At 40.7% G+C, this 25,865-nt stretch overlaps 3 protein-coding genes and 1 long non-coding RNA gene across 6 annotated transcripts in view; all 4 read right to left on the minus strand.

The window, feature by feature from the left end:
• Positions 1 to 7,257: 7,257 nt before the first annotated feature.
• Positions 7,258 to 7,859, minus strand: LOC140281474 (uncharacterized). Its single transcript, XR_011909757.1, has 3 exons — positions 7,746 to 7,859; positions 7,542 to 7,622; positions 7,258 to 7,304 (listed from the first exon to the last, which is right to left on the minus strand). It is a non-coding gene; the product is annotated as an uncharacterized lncRNA (long non-coding RNA).
• Positions 7,860 to 12,665: 4,806 nt separating this feature from the next.
• On the minus strand, positions 12,666 to 13,703 carry LOC140281727 (eotaxin-like). Its single transcript, XM_072376217.1, has 3 exons — positions 13,528 to 13,703; positions 13,343 to 13,455; positions 12,666 to 13,131 (listed from the first exon to the last, which is right to left on the minus strand). Exons 1-3 carry the CDS (start codon positions 13,595 to 13,597, stop codon positions 12,964 to 12,966), a joined length of 351 nt encoding a protein of 116 aa, XP_072232318.1. The 5' UTR covers positions 13,598 to 13,703; the 3' UTR covers positions 12,666 to 12,963.
• Positions 13,704 to 19,595: 5,892 nt separating this feature from the next.
• Positions 19,596 to 20,897, minus strand: LOC140281779 (C-C motif chemokine 3-like). Its single transcript, XM_072376277.1, has 3 exons — positions 20,724 to 20,897; positions 20,540 to 20,651; positions 19,596 to 20,283 (listed from the first exon to the last, which is right to left on the minus strand). The coding sequence occupies exons 1-3, from the start codon at positions 20,791 to 20,793 to the stop codon at positions 20,187 to 20,189; spliced, it is 279 nt and encodes a 92-aa protein (XP_072232378.1). The 5' UTR covers positions 20,794 to 20,897; the 3' UTR covers positions 19,596 to 20,186.
• A 362-nt stretch (positions 20,898 to 21,259) lies between these two features.
• Positions 21,260 to 25,865, minus strand: part of tbc1d14 (TBC1 domain family, member 14) — a 33,743-nt gene continuing 29,137 nt past the window's right edge. For all 3 annotated transcript variants that reach the window (XM_072376296.1, XM_072376297.1, XM_072376298.1), the window contains 3 exons: positions 25,638 to 25,747; positions 24,532 to 24,790; positions 21,260 to 24,358 (listed from right to left, as the gene is read on the minus strand). In XM_072376296.1, coding sequence (XP_072232397.1) covers positions 24,296 to 24,358; positions 24,532 to 24,790; positions 25,638 to 25,747 — 432 coding nt within the window. In that variant the 3' untranslated portion in view covers positions 21,260 to 24,295. The remainder of the gene's footprint in view (positions 24,359 to 24,531; positions 24,791 to 25,637; positions 25,748 to 25,865) is intronic.

Raw genomic sequence — 25,865 nt, forward strand, 5'->3', positions numbered from 1 at the left:
TGCCACTTTTAAATAAAACCAAAATTCCGTATAGAGGGTTTCAGGGTCTTCCATCGAGATCTTTGAATCAGGAAGTCTCATCCCTGAAACCAGTTTGCTATGGGAAATATTTGCCTTGATAACACACGTCTCAGGGTCATGGGGATACTCAGACCCCTCCACCACGTTAAGGATGTGATTCTACGGAGGATTCTTTAAAGACCTCAATGGAGTGGCACCAGAGTAAAAAAGTCCCCTCACCCGGAAAAGGGAAACCGGGGCACTCTTTGGGGCAAGGAGCCAAGGTTTGGTTACCAGGTGCTGACCAGCGAAGTCCTCCTTGGGCCTAGATCCTTGGGGCCCCGAAGAAGAGTCAGGAAGCCACCTCCACCTGGGGCCAATCCCTGGCATTGCAAACTGGCTCTTTGGATGTGAAACCTTGGCTCTGGAACCAAACTCCTGGAGGGGGGCTGGACTCCTTCATACTCTGGAGTTGTGCATGGAGTGGCGTCGGGCGGGTGTGGGGCTACGCACAAGATATTCCTGTGTGACTTCTCCACCTTGCTCTCGGATTTTCTCTTTGGACTTTTGAAAAGTAAATAAATTCTTTAAGCACAATATCTGCCTGGCTCCTGTCTGCAGTAAACTCTTTGGATCTGCTACTTGCCACACTAAGGCATTCTTTGGGTTTTCTCGTTTCTTCTGTTCTTTTCCCCGTAGTTTTACTCCTGGTCTGTGTTTGGTCCTTCCTTTGTTCTGTATCCTTGTGTCATTCAACAGATATTTTCTTGATTATCCCCCTCAGTTTATCTGTCTGTTCCTGTCACATGTGTGTGTGTGTGTCCACCACAGTATTTATACACACATACAAAGTGTGACAGATTCTCTAAAAAATACTCTCTGCAATGTAGTAGAATAAAACGTAGGAATAGGTGAAGTATCAAATAATGAGACAAATATGAGTTGTTTTTATTATTCATTATTATTATTAAATAACGAATAAGATGCTGGTAGTTTGTGTTGTTTTCAAGATATGTAGAAGCTAATAATATCTCCCAGTCTGGTCTCTTGGCATCGATCCTATGTATCTCACCTGAAATAGAAGATCTTTAAAAAATTCACATCCAATACTGAGCTCCTGTTTTCATCCATCACCCATTTACTACTGAGTATGTGGCAGATACACAGTTAGGCTGGGTGAGGAAGTCTTTAATTGCAGCGATGTTCAGAGATCTGAACAGATTTTAAATGCAGTTACATTTTTTTTAACACAAATGGAGCCCTCAGGTTTGATAGCTAAAACATTATCTAGTTGGGCGTTTTGCTGTCTCAGCTTTATGTAATATCAGGGAGATCAGTTTCTTCTTCAGTTAGTTGTGCTTGTTTCATGCCAGCAGTGTTACATCCACAACTGTAGAGGGAGCCAAAGGGTTGTGGGGGGATTGACAAATTCTCAACTCATACTTTAAATGAAACACTTAAGAATGATGAAGCTGTTGTGAAAATGCCAATATGAGTCATATATCCCTTATGCCACTTATAGGGCTCTTTATTGTATTCATAAGAGCATGTCATCATGAGTGCTATTAAAGGAAATTAACAAACAACCTATATGACCATTTTAGTCTGAAAACTCCAACAACAAGGCTGTGTAATGTATATGTGTTTGTTTGGTAGAATAACTAAATATTCAAAACTTCAAGTCTTCATTGATGAAATAGTTCAGCATAAATGTTAAAACTCAAGCAACAAAAAAAATAAATGCTCAGCATGCTTGTTAGAAAAATTATATAGTTATACTATGAGAAAAGCTGCACAAATAAGAGTTTCTGTGATGTGGGGAGGCCTCCTCCTGTCTTTTGGTTCTCATAATACTATGTAGCAAGCAAAAGTGTTTTGACTGTCTGAACTCGTCTTCCCATATCATTAAATGGCTAGTAATGTCTTTTCCCATAACATTGAATGTCCTTTTCCCATAACATTGTGTGAATTGAACTTTTTAAGATCATGAGAACGTTTTTAAGATCATGAGAACGTTTTTAAGATCATGTTATGCACCTCATGTGTCCACAGATGACCACTGGAGGCGTTTAGGGGTGTTTGTGACTGCATGTGAAGAAGCCTCAGATTGGGAGAAGGTGGAGCCAGGAATAGAGTATTCTGAGAAACTGGATGCATATACTAGTCCATTAAATTGGACCACGCATGCAAAACCAAATGTACACTTACAAGGACAGATCTGGAAGAATAAAGGTGCCATTTACTATGAACTGTAGAACTTACACTGCCGAAGAGTTTGTTTAAATATGCTTCAGTATCGAGCCATGGAGCACGTCATGTCTCTACAGGAGGGATGGTAGCAACAATGAACAAGGTTTTTGCAGTGTATGGTTTTATTTAAAATAAATGATAATGTCATAATATGATAATAAAGATTTTTTTGTCTAACTTGTCAAATATGTGCAAAATATGATCCATACATATGGCCTAGGACCGGGACGAGGACAGTTCCCGAGGCCGGAGGACCCTTTTCAACACGTTTGTATGGATTTCATTGAATTAAATAATTGATGTTTTATAATTGAAGTATTTCCAGATGCACAGGCAGATGCACTCTCAACACTGGTGAAATAAATATTTCCTAGATTTGGAATTCCTGAAAAAAATCTACAGTGATAACAGGGACGCACTTTGTAAACAATAGTATCTTCCTGATGGCAAAGAACTTAAAAAAAAAAAAAATTAAAAATAGATCTCAGAAACCACTGTGCATATCATCCACAATCAGCAGCAGGTTTGCTGGAGAGACACAATTGAATAATTAGGTCAAGACTGAAGAAACTGGGAAGAATTGGGTTTACTGTTTACCACTAGTAGTCGTAAACATGCATATTACTCTAACTAGCACAGGATTAACTCCAGTTGAGATAATGTATAATATATGACCATTTTTACTACCACAGAACTATTCACCGGACATGATGAAGAAAGAGAAGAAACCTTAGCAGGATACATGGTTAAAATGTTAACAAGTAGAGAGATCTCTTCTGTCTAGTATGTTCCAGGTGACCCTGTGGAGGAATCTCTAAAACCCGGAGACTGGATCCTCATCAAAGTGATAAAGAAAGAGAACTGGTCCAAGGTGGGAAGGTCCATAGCAGGTACTGCTTACAGCACCCACAGCAGCTAAAATAATATATCCTGGATTCACTCATCACACTGTAAACTAGTAAGGCCACGACCTGCAGAAGTAGGGAAAGATTCTCTGAGGCATGAGTCTGACTACAAAGGGGAATTCTCTCAACAGGAGGGGGTTCGTCTCAACCTCAGTGAAGAAAACAATGGCTAAAACGCACAGATTAATAAAAAACTAAAAGAAAATGCATTACAATGAATCACCCTCAGACCCATGACACAGACTGACCATAGAGATAGGAGGTCCTTCAGGTCTCACAGACAACTTGTCAACCTATTTTTTGTTGCAGGAATAGATGGGGTGGCTGACATTGACTTATGCTCAATTATTTTATGTGAAGACAGCCAAAAAGCCCATGTGTATTCTGAAAAGTACATATGTGAAATGTATGTTAATACAAGATTTCTGAAGAATCGCCGGTGTATCAGTTGGAATTTTGTTATTACGAATAGTAGTCCACAACAGCTTATAGTGATCGGAATAAATGGCTGGAATGTATACAGCATGACAAAGTAACCAATCTAATTGTATTGAATGTGCTAAAGTCAGAATAAATCTAGAAATTAAGCAATCACTCTGACCCAACTGGTTTCCAATGTGCATTACAATTGTATAATGAATCTTTTGTACCTAACACAGAGCAATGTAAAACTCTCTCTTTGTTGTTCCCAGCAGTTAAGAAAAGAGATGTACTGCCCTCAGCGTTGGCTTATAAGGATAATGATATATATATTATATATGTTTCATCCACACGGGTACAGGTAAGAATGTGGGTACACTCATGTCAGATTATTGTCAAGAATCCATCAATATCACTCAGGACGCAGGTAACTAAGGAATTTAAGGAGTTAAAGAAGGAAAAACCCACAATTCTCACTGAAAGCACTTGAAACCTACAAAAGTAACATAAAAATTAATTGAAAATTAAATAATCAAAATCACCCATTACTTTTGAAATGTTTAACAATTATTTAAAACAAACTAATGAAATAGGGCTGGACAAAAATTATGGTACCCATAACTTAATATTTTGTTGCACAACCTTTTGAGGCAATCACTGCAATTAAACGATTTCTGTATTTGTCAATGAGCGTTCTGCAGCTGTCCACAGGTATTTTGGCCCACTCCTCATGTGCAAACTGCTCCAGTTGTCTCAGGTTTGATGGGTGTCTTCTCCAAATGGCATGTTTCAGCTCCTTCCACAGATGTTCAATGGGATTCAGATCTGGGCTCATGGAAGGCCACTTTAGAATAGTCCAACGCTTTTCTCTCAGCCATTCTTGGGTGTTTTTGGCTGTGTGTTTTGGATCGTTGTCCTGTTGGAAGACCCATGACCTGCGACTGAGACCAAGCTTTCTGACACTAGGCAGCACATTTCTCTCCAGAATGCCTTGATAGTCGTCAGATTTCATTTTACCTTGCACACATTCAAGACACCCTGTGCCAGATGCAGCAAAGCAGCCCCAAAACATTGCTGAGCCTCCTCCATGTTTCCCCGTAGGGACAGTGTTCTTTTCTTCGTATGCTTGGTTTTTGAGTCTATGAACATAGAGTTGATGTGCCTTACCAAAAAGCTCCAGTTTGGTCTCATCTGTCCAAAGGACATTCTCCCAGAAGCTTTGTGGCTTGTCAACATGCATTTTTGCAAATTCCAGTCTCGCTTTTTTATGATTTTTATTATTTTTTTCAGCAGTGGTGTCCTCCTTGGTCGTCTCCCATGAAGTCCACTTTGGCTCAAACAACGACGAATGGGGCGATCTGACACTGATGTACCTTGGCCTTGGAGTTCACCTTTAATTTCTTTGGAGGTTGTCCTGGGCTCTTTGGATACAATTCGAACGATCGGTCTCTTCAATCTGTCATCAATTTTCCTCTTGCGGCCACGTCCAGGGAGGTTGGCTACTGTCCCGTGGGTCTTGAACTTCTGAATAATATGAGCCACTGTTGTCACAGGAACTTCAAGCTGTTTAGAGATGGTCTTATAGCCTGCACCTTTAAGATGTTTGTCTATAATTTTTTTTTTCAGCTGTCCTGGGACAATTCTCTCCTCCGCTTTCTGTTGTCCATGTTCAGTGTGGTGCACACCTTTTCACCAAACAGCAGAGTGACTACTTGTCTCCCTTTAAATAGGCAGACTGACTGGTTATGAGTTTGGAAACACCTGTGATGTCAGTTAAAGGACACACCTGAGTTAATCATGTCACTCTGGTCAAATAGTTTTCAATCTTTTATAGAGGTACCATCATTTTTGTCCAGCCCTATTTCATTAGTTTGTTTTTTTAAAATAATTATGTTAATCAACATTTCAAAAGTAATGGCTGATTTTGATTATTTAATTTTCAATGAATTTTTATTTATTGTTACTTTTGTAGGTTTCAAGTGCTTTCAGTGAGAATTGTGGGTTTTTCCTTCTTTAACTGAGGGGTACCAACAATTTTGTCCACGTGTGTATGTCTCGTCTGCCTGCCCAACACATTTTTCTGGTTTTGAATTTGATGTCAAACCGCTTTTTTTTTTAAAAATGTATACATTTTTTAAAAGGATCTCTTCTCTGATCCAACAGCATTAACTGGGCTCATTAGCAGCGTTTTTTCTTTTGTTAGTTCTACTTTTTTTACACTTCACGTTGTAGTACTGTGCTGTTGGATAAAATTGACCTGAAATTGCACTTTTCAGGGTTTTTTCATTTGCAAAAAAAGCACACAGGTTGCCTTGTGCATTTTGTTACATGGATGTTCTTTTACATTTCTTATGCACTATCAAAATATTATTTGCAAGACAGAGTTTAAAACATTTTCTAGGCATGGTTTGTAAATGAGTGCCAGTCATTTTTCACAGTCAGAACATTTCATCAATCAGTTGTCTTTTTCACTTTTACTCACACGACGGCCGCAACAGGACACAGATTCCAAACTGAGTATGTCTGGATGTGGTTCAGAGGTATTCTTGCATGAGAGAAATTTGTGCAGCAGTCTAGAAAAAGGAAACACTTGACTAAACAAAGTCAAATACTTGATTGCATAAAGATTATTATTTAGGCTTTGATGACATGATGTCTTCCATTAAAGTTTGTGATGGAGAGAACACTGCCTGGTTGAGCACATACACACCGCTTGGTACAAACATTGGGATGTAATCCTCTCTCGAGTCGTCTCGGCTTGAGCTTCTGCTGGAAATTAAATCAAATTATGGAAATTAAAGAATTTAGCGTTAATGTCATAAAGTACAAATTAATTAACAAAATATTCAATGTGTCTTGTGACGCTTTATAACTCTAAAAAAAAACAGTCAACCCCGTCAGAATAAAGTCAGAATTTTGAATATATGACTACAAATAATGTCAAGTTACAACATCAAACTTTTCAGTAAAGCCTGCAGTAAATATATTGAAATCTTCAGTAATAGTAGCAGTTTTCCACAGTACATGTACTTCTTTACATGTCAAGTCCAAAAACATTTTCACTTCATCAAATTTCAGTAAAAATTGCAGCGAAACATATTCACAAAATAATAATGATAATAATTAACAAGTGGTGGATGTAATTCAAGAATAATTTGAACTGAATACATATTTTCTTTAAAAACTTAAATTGAAAACAATTAATACCTGTAAAACTGAATGTAGTGGAACCAAAAAGCTCATATTTCTGTCTAAATGTGAATAAATATCACTTTCAGTATAAAGTCAATGCAACACAACCAGGACACAGCAGACAGATAACAGCCTCTGACGTCAGGTGATGGTGTCCTGAACACTCAAAAACAGTAACTCATGATAACCAGTGTTAACCCATGAAGCTGAAAAGCTGCCGTTACTGCCTCCTTTGAATGTGTTACTTCTATCTTTACTGATTAACTCCTGTCACTCACATCGTCTTTAGTCCCGGCACATAGCTGTTAGAACCAGATCCGTGTGGCAGTGAAACACCCTTATGTGTAATTAAAGGTCAAATCTCAAAGGCAACAGAAAAGATTTGAACTAGTACGATTGCCTTTGTCCAGGCATTGTTTTTTATCACAAAGTGGTGGAAAAGAACTTACGTCTCGTCAGGTTCATGTTCTGGTGAAGCGGACTAGTTGATCTTGCCAGTGGAGTTGAATTTTTCATTTGGTGTGAGTTCTCCTTTCCCTATCTCTGCAGAAAATACAAATTCATGTAGCAAAACTTTAAACTATGACACTATTATTTCACCATTGAAGTGTGACCACTGTAACACTTCACTCTACTCCATAGAGTGTTTCTATCAGGGCTGTCTGCTCCACTATTGAAGGTCCTTACATCAGACTGCTTGCTAAACCAGTGATTCCTATTACATTTATCACAACGCCACATTTAGAGAGACTAAATGGAGAGACTAAAGCTTACCAGGGAACGTTGTGTGAATGCAAAACTCCCCAAATAGCATCTCCTCACCAGAGCTGCGGCTGCTTCTCCTCTGTACGAACACTGCATTTGAAAACACACCAACTCACTGTGGTGGACCTGCTACACATTGTATTCATAAGATTTCAGAGCAACCAAGTGCAACAGACAAACAAGAAGGAGGCAGATTTTGCGGTCACATCGTACCTGAGAAAGGATCTGGTGTTAAAAAGAAGGCGATCCATAAGATGTTCAGCAGAGCCACACTGAGCTGCAGAAACCACTGCATGTTTCTACGCGATGCTGTGCAACTTCACTCTGCCAGCGCTAAACACAGACTGGGTGGGATACATACATGCAGCAGGGGGAACCAACAGGTCTATAAGATTTTAAAATAGCCTCATGTGTCATAAAGTGTTATATTTATGAAGGTTTTTTTGTTTTGTTTTAAGTGAGAAGGTGTCAGGAGTGTGAAAAAAAAGGACTGTGTTGGTTTCAAAGGTACAAACTGCATGTGGTAAACTTTCCACTCGGTTGTACGAGGTGGTAAAATGTGAGGAAGCTCTTCGGCCTACAGGACTATTGCAAAGCTTACAAGTTTAAAGTCAGAAAAATAAGGGAATATGTCACACAAGCCAAAAATAGAGATTTTACTACTACACCTTCTTCCTTTTCTTTTTTTAAACATAAACATTCATCATCCAAGCCCCCAAATGCACTGAAATTATATTTTCATTTTACAATCCCAAAGGAGTTTGGACACTGTGTAAAATGTAGATAAAAACCAAATGTGGTGATTTGGAAAGTATTTTCATAGATATTTCATTGACAGTAGAACATAGAAAGCATATCAAATGTTGAAAATAAGATATTTCAGCATTTCGTGAAAAGTATTTGATTTATGGGATTCTAGCTGCTTCAGTCTTTGGTCTTCATACAATTATTTTGTATTTTAAGAGGCGCCAAATATTTCAGTTTTACGGTCTAGTTTTTGCCCAGAGAGGATGGCGGTGTTTAAATATTTTCTGTGTTCTAATGTGAATAAAGTATTGGTTTGTTCAATTTGCAAATCACTGCATTCTGTTTTTCTTCACATTTTACACAGTGACCATACTTTTGATTAAGACTGTAGCACTTGTCTCCAGTTTTGCTCTGCAAAGCACAGAATAGCAACACTGACAGGTACAGGCTGACTAATGTAGTCTTATACAGTAACATAGTTCTGAGGTACCTCTGAGTATACCCACAGGCTTTCTCAGGATATATATTAGTATGCTTCTCTAACTTCAGTTCCAGTTAGTATTATCACAATGGTGATATTTCTAATTTATGGTTATATTATGATTATTGTGATATCATTCTACTGAGTTTTTTTTTGGAATGCTCTCTCCAGGTCGGGAATGACATCCTTCCTTAAGTGGAGTAGTTCAAGTATCTCGGGGTCTTGTTCACGAGTGAGGGAGGAATGGAGCGTGAGATTGACGGGCGGATCGGTGCGGCGTCTGCAGTGTTGCGGGCTCTGCACCGACCCGTCGTTGTGAAGAAGGAGCTGAGCCAGAAGGCGAATTTATTCTATTTACTGGTCAATCTACGTTCCCATCCTCACCTATGGTCACGAGTTGTGGGTAGTGACCGAAAGAACGAGATCGCGAATACAAGCGGCCGAAATGGGTTTCCTCCGCAGGGTGTCTGGGCTCTCCCTTAGAGATAGGGTGAGAAGCTCAGTCATCCGGGAGGGGCTCGGAGTAGAACCGCTGCTCCTCCGCATTGAGAGGAGTCAGATGAGGTGGCTCGGGCATCTGGTTAGGATGCCCCCTGGACGCCTCCCTGGTGAGGTGTTCCGGGCACGTCCCACTGGGAGGAGACCCCGGGGAAGACCCAGGACACGTTGGAGAGACTATGTCTCTCGGCTGGCCTGGGAACGCCTCGGGGTCCCCCCGGAAGAGCTGGAGGAAGTGGCCGGGGACAGGGACGTCTGGGTTTCTCTGTTAAAGCTGCTGCCCCCGCGACCCGACCCCCGGATAAGCGGCAGATAATGGATGGATGGATGGATGGATGGATGGATGGATGGATGGATGGATGGATGGATGGATGGATGGATGGATGGATGGATGGATGGATGGATTCTACTGAGAAGCTGATGATATTTTGTCTGGCTTGATAAACAAATATGAAAATCAATGTAAGCATTCTCAAATGGTGCCGCCCTGGAGGAAAAAGTGAAAGTGATTCTTCTCTGCATGAGGTTATCAGTGTCTCACATCATCATGGGGGAATTTTGGGCCTCTCTTCTGTGCAATGTTGCTTCAGTTCATTAAGATTCGCAGCATCTGTTTATGCACTGCTCTCTTAAGGTCCCACCACAGCATTTCAGTCAGGCTGAGGTCTGGACTTTGACTGGACCACTGCAACACCTTGATTTTTTTCTTTTTCAGTCGTTCTGTTGTAGATTTGCTGCTGTGTTTGGGATCATTGTCCTGTTACTTGACCCACTTTCAGCCAAGCTTTAGCTGTCCAACAGACGACTTCATATTTGCCTCTAAAATACTTTGGTATACAGAGGAGTTAATTGTAGACTCGATGACTTCAAGCTTCCCAGGTCCTGTGACTGCAAAACAAGCCAAAATCATCAGCCCTCCTCCACTGTGTTTAAGTCCTCAGCTTCAACTTTCAGCGTATTCTGATATCAAAATTCAAAAAAAGATTTTTGATTGTTTTAGTGAAAGAGTGTAGAATATGCAGAATATGATCAATTAAGGGTTGTTGTGGAAACTGAATGCTGGATAAAATACTATTTTTGTCATGACTAGTTTGACTCAACGGTGGCAGTGTTGTGTTACCATTGCAGAGATCAGATTCAGATAAAACAAACGTCAGCCTGACAATACAGCTGTTGAGCACCTGGCTGCAGAGTAGAAAAAGACAGTTGTCTGGTGAAAGTTTTCCATTTGTAAAATAATAATAATAAAAAAAAGGCTGATTAAGGGATTACTGTCTCAACCCCACTCAGATGAACACACAATGACTTTCCTGGACAAATTTTCAACTTCTGATTGGAAAATTTCTCCAGGAAAATGTTTAGCTGTTGTGCCAACAGTTTGAGGAAGGAAAAGAGGTTCCTCCACTTTCAAAAGCTAAAGAGAGTGTTACAGTGTTACAAAAGATCTCTCATTTGTCTATCCACAGTCAGCTGCAAACTAGATATGTGTACTCAAATAGCAAATTTTTTAGTGACGAGACTGCATCTTATTCACAATCACACCACTCATTTTAGGCATGTTATGCTGGAACAAACTGTATGTTCTTGTTATGGATCGTGGAAGAGCAGGGGATTGAGGACCCAAATGCAGGAGGCGAGGGCAGGTGATGATGAAGGCTTAATTGATAACCAAAACACAGGTGCTGCCAAGGCAGAAACAAAAACACACACAAAAACTATAAATTAAACTTAAACAGATCAAAGGAAGAACAAACTGATTGATTTACAAAGAAACAAGGAAGTCATCAGAGGAAAAAAACAACAAACAACACTGATCTGACACAGAACAAAGGGTCATGTGGAGGATTTATACTGAGGGTGGTGATAACAAACAAGGATCAGGTGTGGCAATCAGTGACTAAAGACCAGGTGTGAACAAAATGGAACTTCAACAGAATACACATGGGGGGTATATACTACCCCATTATCACTTTTAGAGAAATGTGTGCTGTTGTTTGGTAAGTTTAAAGGGATGGGCTTGTGTTGTGTCTACATATATCAGACTGGAAGGGTCAGGAATAAAAGACTATCTACAGCAGATTACGAGTATCTCAAAGTGATGACCCTGAGAAAGAGGAAAATATCCAGCAAAGACCTGACACAGGAACTGGGAAATACATCTGGAGCATCAGTTGATCCATCTACTGTTCACTGAAGCCTCATCAGAAATGGTCTCCATGGAAGGGTGGCTGTCAAGAAGCCATTCTTAAGGAAGGGGAACAGGGAGAAAGAAAAGGCTGCGCTATGCCAAATGACACAAGAAGTGGACTGAAAATCAGTGGCAACAGGTCTTATGGAGGGATGAATCCTCCCCAGAGCCTGGACCTCAACGTTACTTAAGCAGTGTGGGATCACACCAAATATTGACTTGCACAAGCTAGTTTGAATAGTACAAATCTAGTTTAGCCTTTTATACTGTATTTACGGTTATTCTTGCACGTTTCAATAATTTGCTTAACTTAATCCCCATTTTCATAGCAATATGTAAATAAATTACTTTTGCAGAGTCATTGATTTAATTTCAACCTCAATTCGGATCTGCTTTATTAAGAAATATTTTTTTACAGGAAGTGTCATGATTTATGTTTTGATTCATGTCTTGTCTCATCATTTCCTGTTTTATTTTGAAATCATTAACTTCCTCTCGTTTCAGGTACCTTGCCTTTCCTCCTGTGTCAAGTGTCTGATTGTCTTCCCTGATTCCCAAAGTGTTTCCACCTGTTCCCCATGGCTCCTCATGTGCTCAAATAGTCTGCGTCTCCCTTGTCTTGTGCCAGTATGTTGTCTCTGTCCATGAGCTTCATCACCAGCCCTGTGAACCATAGTTCCCACAGAATCCACAGTCACAGATCCTCGAGCCTGCAGTGAGTAATCCTCCTGCAGAGCAGTTTGGTTTGTAATTTATTCTTTATTCCATAGCCATAGTTTATGCACGGTAAGTTTCATAGCCTTGTTTTGTTCCTCCCGTTTGGAGAGATTTTCGGTTTGGTTAGTGTTTCATAGTCACCTCTGTTAGAGGAGCGTTACGTTGGTTAATTGTTTAAGTTTCATAGTGCCTCGTGTTTTGAGAGAGCGTCCTTTGTTTCAATCTGCCTCATCGGGAGAGCGTGAGTTTATGTTTGTTATTGTTCACAGCCCTATGTTTTCCTCCTAGAGTGGAGAGAGTTATTTTGATCATTTTTCATAGCGGCAATCTCCCCAGCCATAGTTATTGTGGCGAGCGCTTTAGGAGTTTCACAGCCTTTTCCTTTGCTCTGTCGGGAGATCCTCAACCTGCCTTATTGTTTATATTTAATAAACCTTCTTGAAGTGACCCTGCATCTGTGTCCTGAGGCCTTGACACAAAGTCTCAGAAAACAGAAAAACAGCCCCAATAAAAACATTTTTATTCAAGGTCTCAAGAATACTCAGCAAATTGTCTTTGATGTGAGCAGGAATTAAGAAGAAAAAAGTAAAACATAAAAAAAAATTTAACTATCTAATCAATTTTACAGTGTAAAATAATATGGATCATGCAAAGCATCTAAAAGACACGGCACAAACAAATGACTCCACGGGAGAGCAAAATATTTGATTACTTATGACAGAGTAGCAGACTGATATGAAGTAGTCGTGAGCAAGGTCTGATAAGGCAGAAGAGTCTTTCAGGATGAACGGGTTATTTGTTTAAAAGGACTTCTTATCCAGACCTTCCATGATGTTCTTGACCCAGGAGAGACTTGGATCCACGCAGATGTGGCTACGTTTTTTTTCTGTGACAAAACTGAGACAAAGAAGTGGAACTGTTGATGTCATTGTCAGAATAAAATGCTTAATTTTCATGTAAAAGCATAGCTACAAACATGAGAGAAAACTTGACGACCAATAAAGAGTGAGAGGAAAAAATGACAGATCAACCAGAAAGTATGACTTTTGGGTGATTTAGATGGGTTTTATCATCTTTAAACGTTTAATTTACTGATTATTATAATAGTTCTTATTAGACTTATCAATATTTTTGTAGATAACATATTCAGACTGAGGTAAACCCAGTTTGGAGCACTTACATGGCTGCAGTCTTGGGGCATCGGTTATCAGTCATGTAATACGAGTTGATTAAATTCTTTCTTATCTTTCTTGGATAGAATTCGAAGCAGCAGTTGTCAGGTTCATTTGCATCTGAAGAGAAAAATATTTAGTAATGTGTCGACAGGGTGTCTTTCTAAGTGACATAGTCGAAGGTAACCTTACTGTTGCAGACAGCTGTAGAAAACAGCGCAGCTCCCAGGATGCAGAGCAGAAGGATGTAAGTGGTCTTCATGATGATTCAATATTCCTCTGGTTATGACGATGGAGTGTAACACCACAGCTGCTCCTCAAAGCAAGTGAATTGGCAGGCGATACGATCTAACCCTTATCAAGATAAAAAAAAAAAGACCCATCAGTGGTGTGAAAGAGGGAGGGCGTTGTGGTTACAAAGTTGCCTGAATCTATGAATATGCCTGTGACAAACTTTCCACTTGGTTAGATTGAACAGGAAATGCACGTGCGGTTAGCCCAGAGGTGTTGCAGCAAAAGGTTCTACTGCCCTCAGATAAAAGTTTGAAGTCAGAAACAGGATGAAATTAAGCTTTAAGCTGCTGTTGTGGATGGTGCGATGAACTGTGTTCACAGACAATGATTTCTGGAAGTGTTCTTGAGCCTATGCTGTGATTTCCACTATAGAATCATGCATGTTTTTAAGGCAGTGCTGTCTTGGGACCCAAAGATCAAATACATTTGATTTTCATACATGTCCCTTGCCTACAGAGATGTGAATCTCTTGATGATATTATTATTAACTGTCGAAGATATGTATTCATTGGTTTTGCTATTTTGTGTTGGAGAACATTATTTGGAATTTTATATGCAAATTTGGCAGACTGCTGAACCTCTTCCCAGCTTTACTTCAGAGAGACTCTGCTTCACTAAGGTGCTGTTTGTTTCTCCAACTAAGTTTCTTAGCCTTTTATTGCCCCTGTCCCAACTTTTCAGAGACATGTTGCCGCCATTAAATTCAAGATAACCAAATTTTTTTCACGACATAGTAAAATGTCTCACTTTCAACATTCAATAGGTTTTCCATGTTGTATTGTGAATGAAAATAGTGGTTCATCGGATTTGTAAATCGTATTCTGTTTTTATTTACATTTTACACAGCGTCCAGCTTTTGGGGAACTGGGGTTGTACTACTTTCATTCGAGCCAATACTTTATTTACTTTTTGATGTCACTCAGCAATTGAATTCAGCTCTTTATCCGCATCACAATGTCAACCAGAGTTACTGTCAATTTCATCTCCATCTTCCATTGATACAGCTGGCTATCCCACAGAATTCTGTTTATCATGCGTCTCTGGTAACTGTTGGAGTTACACCACGGGACTCATTCAACAGAGTAGCCACAACTATGTGACGTGTGCAGGTTTAAGGATTAAGATCAGGAGTTCACGTTATCCCTTTTTTATTTTCCTGAATATCTCCTCTTCCTTCTCTCCGGGTACTCCGGCTTCCTCACTGTCCAAAAACCTGCATGTTAGGTTAATTGGTGTCTCTAAATTGTCCCTAGGAGTGAGTGTGAGCGTGTGTGTGGTTGTTTGTCATGTTTATCTCTGTGTGGCCCTGTGATGGACTGGCGACCTGTCCAGGATGTACCCCACCTCTCACCCAATGACCGCTGGGATAGCCTCCCGCCCCCCCGCGAACCGACCGACGGATTAAGCGGTTCTAAAAAATGAATGGTTGGATGGACTAAACTACCACTGAACAACTTTCTTTGAAGATTGCATCCATGGTACAGCTTTTTTAGCTCGGTCGGAATTGGATGTTTAATTCCGCGACCAATAGTTGACAGTGCCAACAGTTCTTCTCTTGTGTACACTGCTCTAGTACTGGTAGCAGTGCACATTGTCAAAAAATAAAAAATTAAAATTAAAACGAAATGTAAGTGTGGAAGGGAGGAACAGGAAGTCCAGAACTTATTGCAGGCAAATGGGGTGGAGTTATTAAAAGGGGCTGGAAGGCTCATTTGGGCCTTTCTTCCTGCACTGACACACCTGTGAGCAGCTGAGCTGAGGCCTTTATTTGAAGCTGAGCTGGTAGGCTCTACTTTTTAGATGTTTGAAAGCATGATTTTAATATTACTTGATCACTAGAGAATAACCATTTGGCTGTTTATTTGTGGTATGAATTCTTTGTAGGCATTCTATGTTGGGAGGGGACTGATCTATTGAATGATTGTTTAAAGACATCAGCCAAGAAGGAGGTACGCTTAAGCAGTGCTGAGATATTTTAAAATAGATTTTATTCTTTCTCCAACAAAACTAACATGATTATCTTAGAATGTTGCCCCCAGTCACCTGCATGCCCAACTGGAATGAAGGATTATGTTCCAGTGTGAAAGGTTTTCAATGGAGATGTGTCTAAAAAAAGCCAACCACTGTGGCAGGTTTATTTGATTTGAGTTTGTTTTTAATTTATCATTTGGGCAGGTTATTTTTTTTGCAGAGTTTTCTGCCATCTTTAAGGGGGGAGACTGCGTAGCAGTGCGGCCCTTTGCATGTGTGCTCTATTGTGTGGTTTGTCACTTTAAGATTGCTGTGAATAGGTAAATTGAGTGTGTAGTGGTATTTCAGTCATAAATTGCCATGTGTTTGTGATGTTTTATCTTGCTGTGCATAACTTCAGAATGCTCCCCCCTCCCCCCGGTCGTGCAGTCTAGTCCCAGGGTTGTTTTCTTTTTAACCATCTCATGTTTGGTTTGATTGTATCTTTTGTCTTTTATAATTTACTCACTCTAGAGGTTAGTATTTTATCAAAAAATATATTGTTAATAAAATTTATATTTTTAGTATAGCAGTCTCTGGTTCCAGTTTATTGTGGGTCTGTGCAGTTAATATCACTTGGTCACATAAGTAAAAAGCAGATCACTAAAAATCACTTAAACCGTTTCAATAAAAACTAAAAATTACATATAATTATATAAACGACGAACAAAACTGAGAGCTACACAGACTTGCTGCCAATAAGGCCGGCGCATAGCAACCAAGTTGTTTTCCAGCAACATGCACATATTCGTTCATTTTCCTGAAAAAAAAAAAAAGTGTAACACCCGTAATATCCCTCATCTTGTTTCATTAAGTTTGTCCTTTTAGATCATATGTGGTTCCCATATAAACAAAATTCAAGCACCACTTACATGGAGGAAAACAGCATCCATTTTCTTTAGTATCACTCATTTTTGCTCAGGTTTATCCTGATGCTGAGAGGCCAAAGTCAACCAGACATTCACAGCTCTCTTAAGGTCCCACCACAGCATTTCAATCAGGTTGAGTTCTGGACCACTGCAACACCTTGATTTTTTTTTTTTTTTTTTTTTTTTTTTTTTTTTTTAAAGTCGTTCAGTTGTAGATTTGCTGCTGTTTGGGATCATTGTCCTGTCGATGACCCACTTTCAGCCAAGCTTTACCTGACAGACAGATGGCCTCACATTTGACTCTAGAATACTTTGGTATACAGAGGAGTTCATTGTAGACTCAATGACTCCAAGGTACCCTGCTCCTGTGGCTGCAAAACAAGCCCAAATCATCAGCCCTCCACTGTGTTAAGCCCTCAGCTTTGACTTTAAGCGTATTCTGATGTAAACATTTCCAAAAACGATTTTTGATTGTTTTAGTGAAAGTGTGCAGGAATTGGTGCAGAATATGACAAATGAAGGCTTGTTGTGGAATCTGAATGCTGGATAAAATACTGATTTTGTAATGACTAGTTTGACTCGATGGTGGCAGTGTTGAGTTACCATTGCAGAGATCAGACTCAGATAAAACAAATGTCAGTGATGATACAGGTGTTCAGCAGCTGGCTGCAGTGTAACTGCAGAACATGAGTGTCTCTGTCACAGCAGAGCCTGGAAGTAAAAAAAAAAAAAGTTTTGTCTGGTGAAAGTTAAGTTGGTGCCATTTGTAAAAAAGATGAATACATCTTAATGCATCTTGTTCGAAATCACGCCACTTATTTTAGGCATGTCATGCTGGAAGAAACTATTTGTGATTGCTATAGATTGTGGAAGAGCAGGAGATTGAGGACCCAAATTCAGGACTGAGGAGGCGAGGGCAGGTGATGATGAAGGCTTTACTGATAACCAAACCAAAGGTGGTGCTGCCAAGGCAAAAACAAACAAAAAACTATAAATTAAAATTAAACGGATCAAAAGAAGAGCAAACAGACTGATTTACAAAATAACAAGGAAGTCATCAGAGGGACAAATACAAAACAAACAACACAGTGATCTGACACTGAACAAAGGGCCATGTGGACGATTTATACCGAGGGTGGTGATAACAAACGAGGATCAGGTGTGGCAATCAGTGACTGAGGACCAGGTGTGAACAAGATGGAACTTCAACAGAATACACATGGGGGGTATATACTACAAAATAAAACAGGAAGAGCATTAAGAATACTGACGACCAAAAGGGAACCAAGGCTGTGTCAGAAATGACTCCCTAACCAGTATATAGTGACCACGCCATTTTGTTGTGGTGTCTAAATGTTTGGTGATAATTACTGTTCACTATATAGTGCACTGAATGCATCCCAGAATTCACCGCAAAATGTAGTGAACATCCGCTGGTCATTAACTGGAGCAAGATATCCCATCATGCAATGTTTCGCCTCCACAGCTAGTTGGGAGTGAGTAAAAGTTTGTTTTGGTTTTTTTTTCCGGTGAATTGCTCGTAGTTAGCCGTTGAATGACAGGTGCGAGACAAATTCATGAGTTGTAGAGCAGTACAACAGTCACAAAGCCAGTTTATTCCATTGTATATTTTATAACACATTTCAAAACAAGGTGATTTAAATGGCTTCCTAAAAAAAGTGTAAAACGAACAGCATATGATTAAACATTCCAGTTGGTTACACTGTAACTTGCTGTTATTAAAGAGCCAAGAGAATAAAATATGAAAATATGCTTAAATAGTAAACAAAATACAAAATAAAAACTACAGGACAGTAATCAAAAGCCTCTAATTTAACAAAAATGCAGTAGTAAACGGACAAGTATTGTGTGAAACGACATTAATGTGGTACGTTTTAATTGTGCGACCGGCACCAAGAGTAGTGTCCGAAAGTTTTTTATGTAGTGGACTATAAAGTCCACTACATTTATTTCCCTATGTAGGGAGTAGGGAATGAGTGAGTGATTTCGGACACAAGCCAAGACACCAGAAGACAAAGTCAGACACAAATACTCTAAACATGACAGTTAGTTAGGCAATTACTTTTCCAGCCCTTTATATTTTCACCATGATGGATCACCCCAACCATTTTAAAGGAAAAAACAAAGATAGAAAGAACATGATCAACATGGTCCTGATGTAAAATGACAGAAATAAACTAAATTTGCATTTCCATAACCCCTGCACTGCTATGACACGCGCCTCTTTCAATTAATTGAATTCAATTTAGTTTACCTGAGGACTCTGTTAGTGACTCTCCATATGGTTGTCCAAAGTGGCGTATGAATGTATTGAAAACAAGGTACAGTATTGTACAAACTATCCCGAACCACCTCTCATTTCTTTATATTTTCATATTTTGCTTCCTTGCGGCCAGACTTTCTTGTAATCTGTTAAAAGTGGTCTGGAGCAATAGTTCTGACAGTCTTTCAAAGTTTTTCTTTGAGCCCTGGTGTTTTTTCTCTCCTTTTCAGTCCAGTCCTTGTACCTTATCATTTTTAGAGGAACATGTACTGTTATTAGTTAAGTTTTAAGGGATCGGCTTGTGTTGTGTCTACATATACCAGACAAGTGTCAGGCATAAAAGACTATCTACAGCAGATACAAGTTTCTGAAAGTGATCACCTTGAGAAAGAGGAAAATATCCAGCAAAGACCTGACACAGGAACTGAGAGATGGATCTGGACCTTCAGTTGATCCATCATCTGTTCACTGGAGCCTCATCAGAAATGGTCTCCATGGAAGGGTGGCTGTCAAGAAGCCATTCTTAAGGAAGGGGAACAGGGAGAAAAGGCTGAGCTATGCCAAATGACACAAGAAGTGGACTGAAAATCAGTGGCAACAGGTCTTATGGAGGGATGAATCCTCCCCAGAGCCCGGACCTCAACATTATTGAAGCAGTGTGGGATCATCTGACAGAGAACGGAACAAAAGGCAGCCAACATCCAAAGAAGAGCTTTGGGATGTCCTTCAAGAAGCCTGGAGAAGTATTCCTGAAGACTACTTAAAGTGATGATGGAAAACTTGTCTAAAAGGGTTCAGATCATGTTGAAGAATAAAGGTGCTCAGACCAAATATTGACTTTCAAGCTAGTTAGAATTGTATAAATCTAGTTTTGCCTTTTATACTGTATTTACATTTATGTTTGCACGTTTCAATAATTTGCTTCACTTAATTCCTGTTTTCAATTAAATATATAAATAAATGACCTTTGCAGGGTCATTGATATAATTTCAACTTCAATTAGGACCTGTTTTTTTTAAGAAATATGTTTGTAATAAGTTCAAATCACGTTTTAACAGGAAAAGTCTCAGAAAACTTGTAAGAAATCCGGACAGAAAAACAGAGCCCCAATAAAAATGTTTTTATTCAAGGTCTCAAGAATACTCAGCAAATTGTCTTTGAGGATAAGGCAGGACAAGGCAGGAATTAAGAAGGGGAAAAAACTAAACTATTGACTGTAATCTTATGAATTTCACAGTGTAAGACAATATGGATCATAATATGGATCATACAAAGCATCTAAAAGACACGGCACACACACGACTCCACGTGAAAGCAAAATCTTTGATTACTTATTTCAGAGTAGCACGGTCTGATAAGGCAGAAGAGGCTGTCAGCATCAGCAGGTTGTTCGTTTAAAAGGACTTCTCATCCAGACTTTTCATGATGCTCTCGACCCAGGAGAGACTCGGATCCACGCAGATGTGGCGACCTTTGTCTCCTGTGACAAAACTGAGACAAAGAAGTGGAACTGTTGATGTCATTGTCAAGTAAAAGCACAGCTACAAACAAACTTGACAGCCAATAAAGAGTGAGGAAAAAATGATAGATCAACCAGAAAGTACAACATTTAGGTGATTTAGATGGGTTTTATAAATATTATATATATATATATTTAATTTACTGATTATTATAATAGTTCTTATTAGACTTATATTTTTGTAGATAACATATTCAGACTGAGGTAAACCCAGTTTGGAGCACTTACATGACTGCAGTCTTGGGGCATCGGTAATCAGTCATGTAATACGATTTGATGAAATTCTTTCTTATCCTTCTTGGATAGAATTTGAAGCAGCAGTCATCAGGACCAGTTGTATCTGAAGAGAAAAATATTTAGTAATGTGTCGGCAGGGTGTCTTTCTAAGTGACATAGTCGAAGGTAACCTTACTGCTGCAGACAGCTGTAGAAAACAGCGCAGCTCCCAGGATGCAGAGCAGAAGGATGTAAGTGGTCTTCATGATGATTCAATATTCCTCTGGTTATGACGATGGAGTGTAACACCACAGCTGCTCCTCAAAGCAAGTGAATTGGCAGGCGATACGGTCTAACCCTTATCAAGATTAAAAAAAAAGACCTGTCAGAGGTGTGAAAGAGGGAGGGCGTTGTGGTCACAAAGTTGCCTGAATCTATGAATATGCCTGTGACAAACTTTCCACTCGGTTAGATTGAACAGGAAATGCATGTGAGGTTACCCCAGAGGTGCGTCGTCTTTTTCATTAAGTTCTGTGTGTCCTTTTAGATCGTATGTGGTCCCCATTTAAACTATTAAATTCAAGCCCTTACATGGAGGAAAACAACATCCATTTTCTTTAGCATCACTCACTTTTGCTCAGGTTTATCCTGATGCTGAGAGGCCAAAGACCAAAGTGAACCAGACATGACAATTACACGATGTTTAAGAAATGCACACAAAGCAGCTCCTGGTCCAATATGTACATCTTTTTATTACAATAAAACATTTATATACATTTCAAGTGAGATACAGTTGCATGATGACCCTCTGCTGTCTCCACATATATAGTCTATCAGTCCTCTGCAGTACATGGGTCTCTTAAGAAAATAGAATAGTCAGACAATGCAAATAAAAAGAAGACATCCAGCAAATCAACCCGATTACTAAGCAAGTTTATGTTAGATTTCTCTTTCAAATTTAGTTTCAACTTCATTTTTGAAGTGCTGTGGATTAAGGACGAAGCAGGTAGTGTTGATAGAGCCAGGAGCTGACGATTAATACCCAGGCTTCACCTTTGGACGCAACCAACAGACACACAAACACAAAGACCGACACAGCAACATCAGCACAATAAAATGGAAAGACAAAAAAAAGGAAAACCCAACAACCCGTCAAACCATGACTGATGACAGAGCGATGATGCGAGGCACAGCTCAACTCAAAGGCCTACATGTTTGTGCAAAAAGCTTTATTGCAGTCCTGCGGTGTGTGACCACAGTGGAGGAGTTGGGGGAAGATGTGGGGGTGCATCGAGAAGAGTGATCAGAAAGTCTGCTGCACACACTGAAAAAAAAAACATCTACTAGCAGCCATGAAGCAGCAGAGATGATGGCGAGGAGTCAAAAGCGCTTCATTTCTTTAAACCCAAAACACGTCCCGGGCTTAGCTTGTGCCAAAGACGAACTCGGGAGCAGCTTCGCCTCAGAGGGGGCAAGAGCTGCCGCTTATATTACAGAGAAGTCACGAATACTCCAGGACAGAAAAAGGAGGTCGGCTCCATCTCACACAGAATCAGCAGCACGAGAAAACGCACGACAGTCCCGCCGAGAAACGGCTCATTTCCCGGCTCTTTAAAGCGCCACATCTGGACCCTCCTCAGACCTCCACAGTCTGAGGAAGTTTTATTCATCTGATAAACTTGATTGGATAAAATTTCTAAGTGATTACCAAGAAACACTTTGGTACAGCTCAGATGAGAACAACGCAGATAGTGTAGCTTCTGCAGGATGGAAATACAAGCCCCGCCCACCGCTGGGTGACACATTTACCAAAGTGTGAATACACCGCCCTGCCCACAAAACCCTGACCAACCAGAGGGCCAAAAAAAGGAAACAAACATTCCAGACTGAACAAGAAGCAAATACTCCAGCTGGTGAAAGGGAATGTTTCCCATTGCAGCTTCCTCTCAGTCGAACTCGTGTGCCGCAGAGACGAGGTGTTCGCACTGTGAGGAGCACCGCCGCAGAACACATCGTGCTGCTGTGTGAGGTGAAAGCAACAGGTGGTGTTCTACAAAAAGAAACCAGGGTAGTCTGCTGCTCTGCGCCCGTGACACACAGCTTGTATTAAAGTGCTTTAAAACCCTCGAGTGATTGCTTTAGTTTGCATTGTGAAAAAAAAAAAACATTTCTAAACTCCTGCTTTGAGAAAATCCTTTTTTTTTTTCTTTCTTAATTTTCCACGTCCATCAGCTGAAGAGTCTTACTGCTCCTGATAATGGCAGAGCTTACATTTGTGGGTTCAAATAAAACAGAAACTGCTTTATAAAGGAATTGGGCCTCATTATCAACACAGACAGTCGGTGGAAACGGAAACCCTTTGAAGCTTTTAGCATGACTGACCGACTGTGGTAAAGCACAGCAAACCCCCGCTTTAGAGCATTAGCTACATTCAACTTCATGAACAAAATGTGTGGATAATGTGCAATCGAGCATATTAACATCGGAGGCCGTATCTAAAGGTGCAATGCGGGCTGCAATGTTGGAAAGCAGCTTTTTGGGTCTTACTCTCGTCCCTTAAACACTGGAGCCCTGCAACCTCAAACACAGCCATGTTTGTACAGTGGAAACGTGAAAACAACGCGGAAGGATATTCTCTTGTCAGGCAGAGGTGAGTCGGCTCTAATATAGGTCATCTCCACCAAGTTTAAACGCACTGGATGCGAGACGCCCTGCAGCTATTCTTCATCTGACTGGAGCGAGTCATGTTTAAGTCTCAATCTTTTGATAAATATTAAATAACTCCACAAAAGACTTCATAATCACACACAAAAAATATTAAGATAGATTTTTTTTCTCTTTAAGATCAAGCTGAAATGTACCTCAAATATACCAAGCAGAACTCAACATCTGCAGGGTGTGTTTTACCCCCACTTTCATGGAGGTAAAACCCAGTTTACAGGCAGCTTGTGCTCAGAGGGGTTCGTTCCTTCGTGTCGTCCGGTTTGCAAACTATTCTCATCTTAAAACAAAAAAGGAAGCTTTTTCCGACTTCATGGAATGATTGAGAACTGATAGAGACAGATGTAACCAACACTGACATCGAAAGACAAAAATGAGTCTCAGAGAAGACAAAGGAATGATAAAAGTGATGAGTGAACCAAAAGGTGCTGAAACAGAGACACGCAGATTTGAGCCAATATTCCGCTTGACACGGTGTCGAAACTGATTACAGTCCGGGGCTTTGATCTTAAACATAACATTAGCTATTAATAAGGGGATTGGGGAAGATGAATTGACCAAAAAACGAGGGGAATTCTATTTAGAGAAGACAGCTTAAACACTGAGCGGAGGAGCTGGCGTAGTAACTGGCATCTCTGTGGTTTCCTTCGGTCTGTGGAGATCTGAGTCAGCATGCTCCGTACATCAATGTGGGAGTGTGTGGTACATTCTTCACCTTTTCCCAGCTACAGTTTCCAGTTCACTGCTGGGCTTCAGGGCAGAGGGGTGAGGGGGGGTGGAGGGGTGGGGTTGCTGGGAGTTAAATAAGGCCTCGGATTCCTGTCACACGCCCCTGCTTTTTCACTGACGGATCCTCCTCCGGGGTGCTGGTTCTAGTCAGAGCAGTGGCACGGCTCTACAGAGGAGCGTGATCACAGCAGCTACAACTGTAGATGTCCCACAGCTGATGGAAGGTCCCTCTCTTTCAGGCCCATCCGGTCCGGTAAGAGGAGGAGGCTGTAGGGGATCTGGTTGAGTGGGTTCGTGTGCGATGGTTTCCCTCTGATCTCAGCTCAGTGCTTCAGCACCGGACTGCCTCGCTTTCTTCTGCTCTGTCAAAGCCTGCAGGACCTGAGAGGACAGAAAGAGATGTTACAAACTGTAAATGCTATCTGGACAGGGGTGTTCAGGCGCACTGTGACTGCCGATGAGTGTGAAAAATTAACAAAAAGATCTGAAACGTGACGAAAAAATGGATTCATCAAGTCCTCTGGAAGCATGGGAGACGGGCAGTTTAAACCCACCTGTGCCCACTTCCTGTTGCGGCTCGTCATGTGAATAGCAGCGATGTGCTGGAAGAGCTGCTCGGCAGGGATGAGGTCCGGCAGGCGGGTGAGGAACTGAGCCATGTGGATGAAGTCCATGCAGGTCAGGACGTCCTGGTAGAGACGCAGCAGGCCCAGCGCCGTGCGGAACAGGAACTCCTCGCTGTCCCTGCAGAACACGTCCCACACCCGACACGCCAAGTCCAGCGGCAACGACTTACTGTACAGGGTGAAGATCCTGCAGGGATCGAAGAAGAGGAAGGACACTATTAGCGTATTAGCACGCAAATAGAAGCTAGAACAGTCGTCTCAGCAGGCACAACAACATCTGCAACTTATTTCAACACCCAGGACCAGCAGGACACCAGACTTTGGTCTGATTTAGGGAACCATCATGCTCCGCAGCTGCTCATGTGCTGCTCTCTGTATCAGTCAGGTTGCTTCCATACAGTTTGTTGGCTGAAACAGTTTGTTTAGCTCCTTAAAGCTAAAAGTGAGCTGCAGCCTCAACTAAACAACCATCTCCATTGTTCTCATTCAGTTCCATCAAATTAATTCATTTCGAGACACTTTTAAGAGTAACCTTTAAAAGGAGAGAGTTCAATAGCTATAACTTTTACCCTGAAAAGCACAAACATCTCAGGTCTCTGTGAACAGCTGGGAATGGGTAACATGCATTTGTGGTCTGTTAGAAAAAAAAAGGACAACACCTATACCAGCATATGACACAGAAATGACATTTTTAGGTCATATGATGGTGAACTGGAGGGTTAAAACGGTCTTTTTCTCCTCGGGTTGAAATTTCCTGACGCCGTCTGCACAAAGAGCCCATCCTGTTGTTTTCTCAGAAACACAACATATGTGACACAAGTGTGCTGCAGCCCGCTTTCAACAGGATGGAGCACAAAGTGCACTCTGCTTACAGCCGAGGAACAAACGCATCTTCACTGCTGCAGGTGTCAAATGACACAATGGCAAATAACTCAGGCGAGTGCAGTTGGTCATGTGTAGCGTGGTGTTGCTATGGAGAGTCCGTGTTCAAGGCCAAGCGGAGAAAAACGTGTCACAAACAGAGAGCCACTCACCAGTCGATCAAATAAATATCAGGAGTCAAGTTGTTCTTCTTGAAATGTGCAAAGAGCTTTGGTAGATTTTCTTCAAAGAACACTTCGAACGCTGCAAAATACGTCAACATCTGTGGAGGGGAGAGGAAGGTGGTCTTAGAGAGAAACCAAGCAAAGCACTCTGAGTCATGTGAGGAGATGTGCGACAGGCCGAGCTGACCGTAAACAGGCAGCAGAGAGGATGCTGGG

This window comes from Leuresthes tenuis, unplaced genomic scaffold (assembly GCF_036924035.1).
Source record: "Leuresthes tenuis unplaced genomic scaffold, fLeuTen1.0.hap1 SCAF_22, whole genome shotgun sequence".
Classification (NCBI taxonomy): Eukaryota; Metazoa; Chordata; class Actinopteri; order Atheriniformes; family Atherinopsidae; genus Leuresthes; species Leuresthes tenuis.

Excerpts from the sequence above, each read along its gene's own strand:
- LOC140281727 (XM_072376217.1), bottom strand. The coding sequence starts at position 13,597 with ATGAAGACCACTTACATCCTTCTGCTCTGCATCCTGGGAGCTGCGCTG. Across the intron at positions 13,456-13,527 it reads TTCTACAGCTGTCTGCAACA|ATGCAAATGAACCTGACAAC; the intron begins GTAAGGTTACCT and ends TTTTCTCTTCAG. Across the intron at positions 13,132-13,342 it reads GCCCCAAGACTGCAGCCATG|CTATGCTTTTACATGAAAAT; the intron begins TAAGTGCTCCAA and ends TCATGTTTGTAG.
- LOC140281779 (XM_072376277.1), bottom strand. The coding sequence starts at position 20,793 with ATGAAGACCACTTACATCCTTCTGCTCTGCATCCTGGGAGCTGCGCTG. Across the intron at positions 20,652-20,723 it reads TTCTACAGCTGTCTGCAGCA|ATACAACTGGTCCTGATGAC; the intron begins GTAAGGTTACCT and ends TTTTCTCTTCAG. Across the intron at positions 20,284-20,539 it reads TGCCCCAAGACTGCAGTCAT|TTTTGTCACAGGAGACAAAG; the intron begins GTAAGTGCTCCA and ends TCTTTGTCTCAG.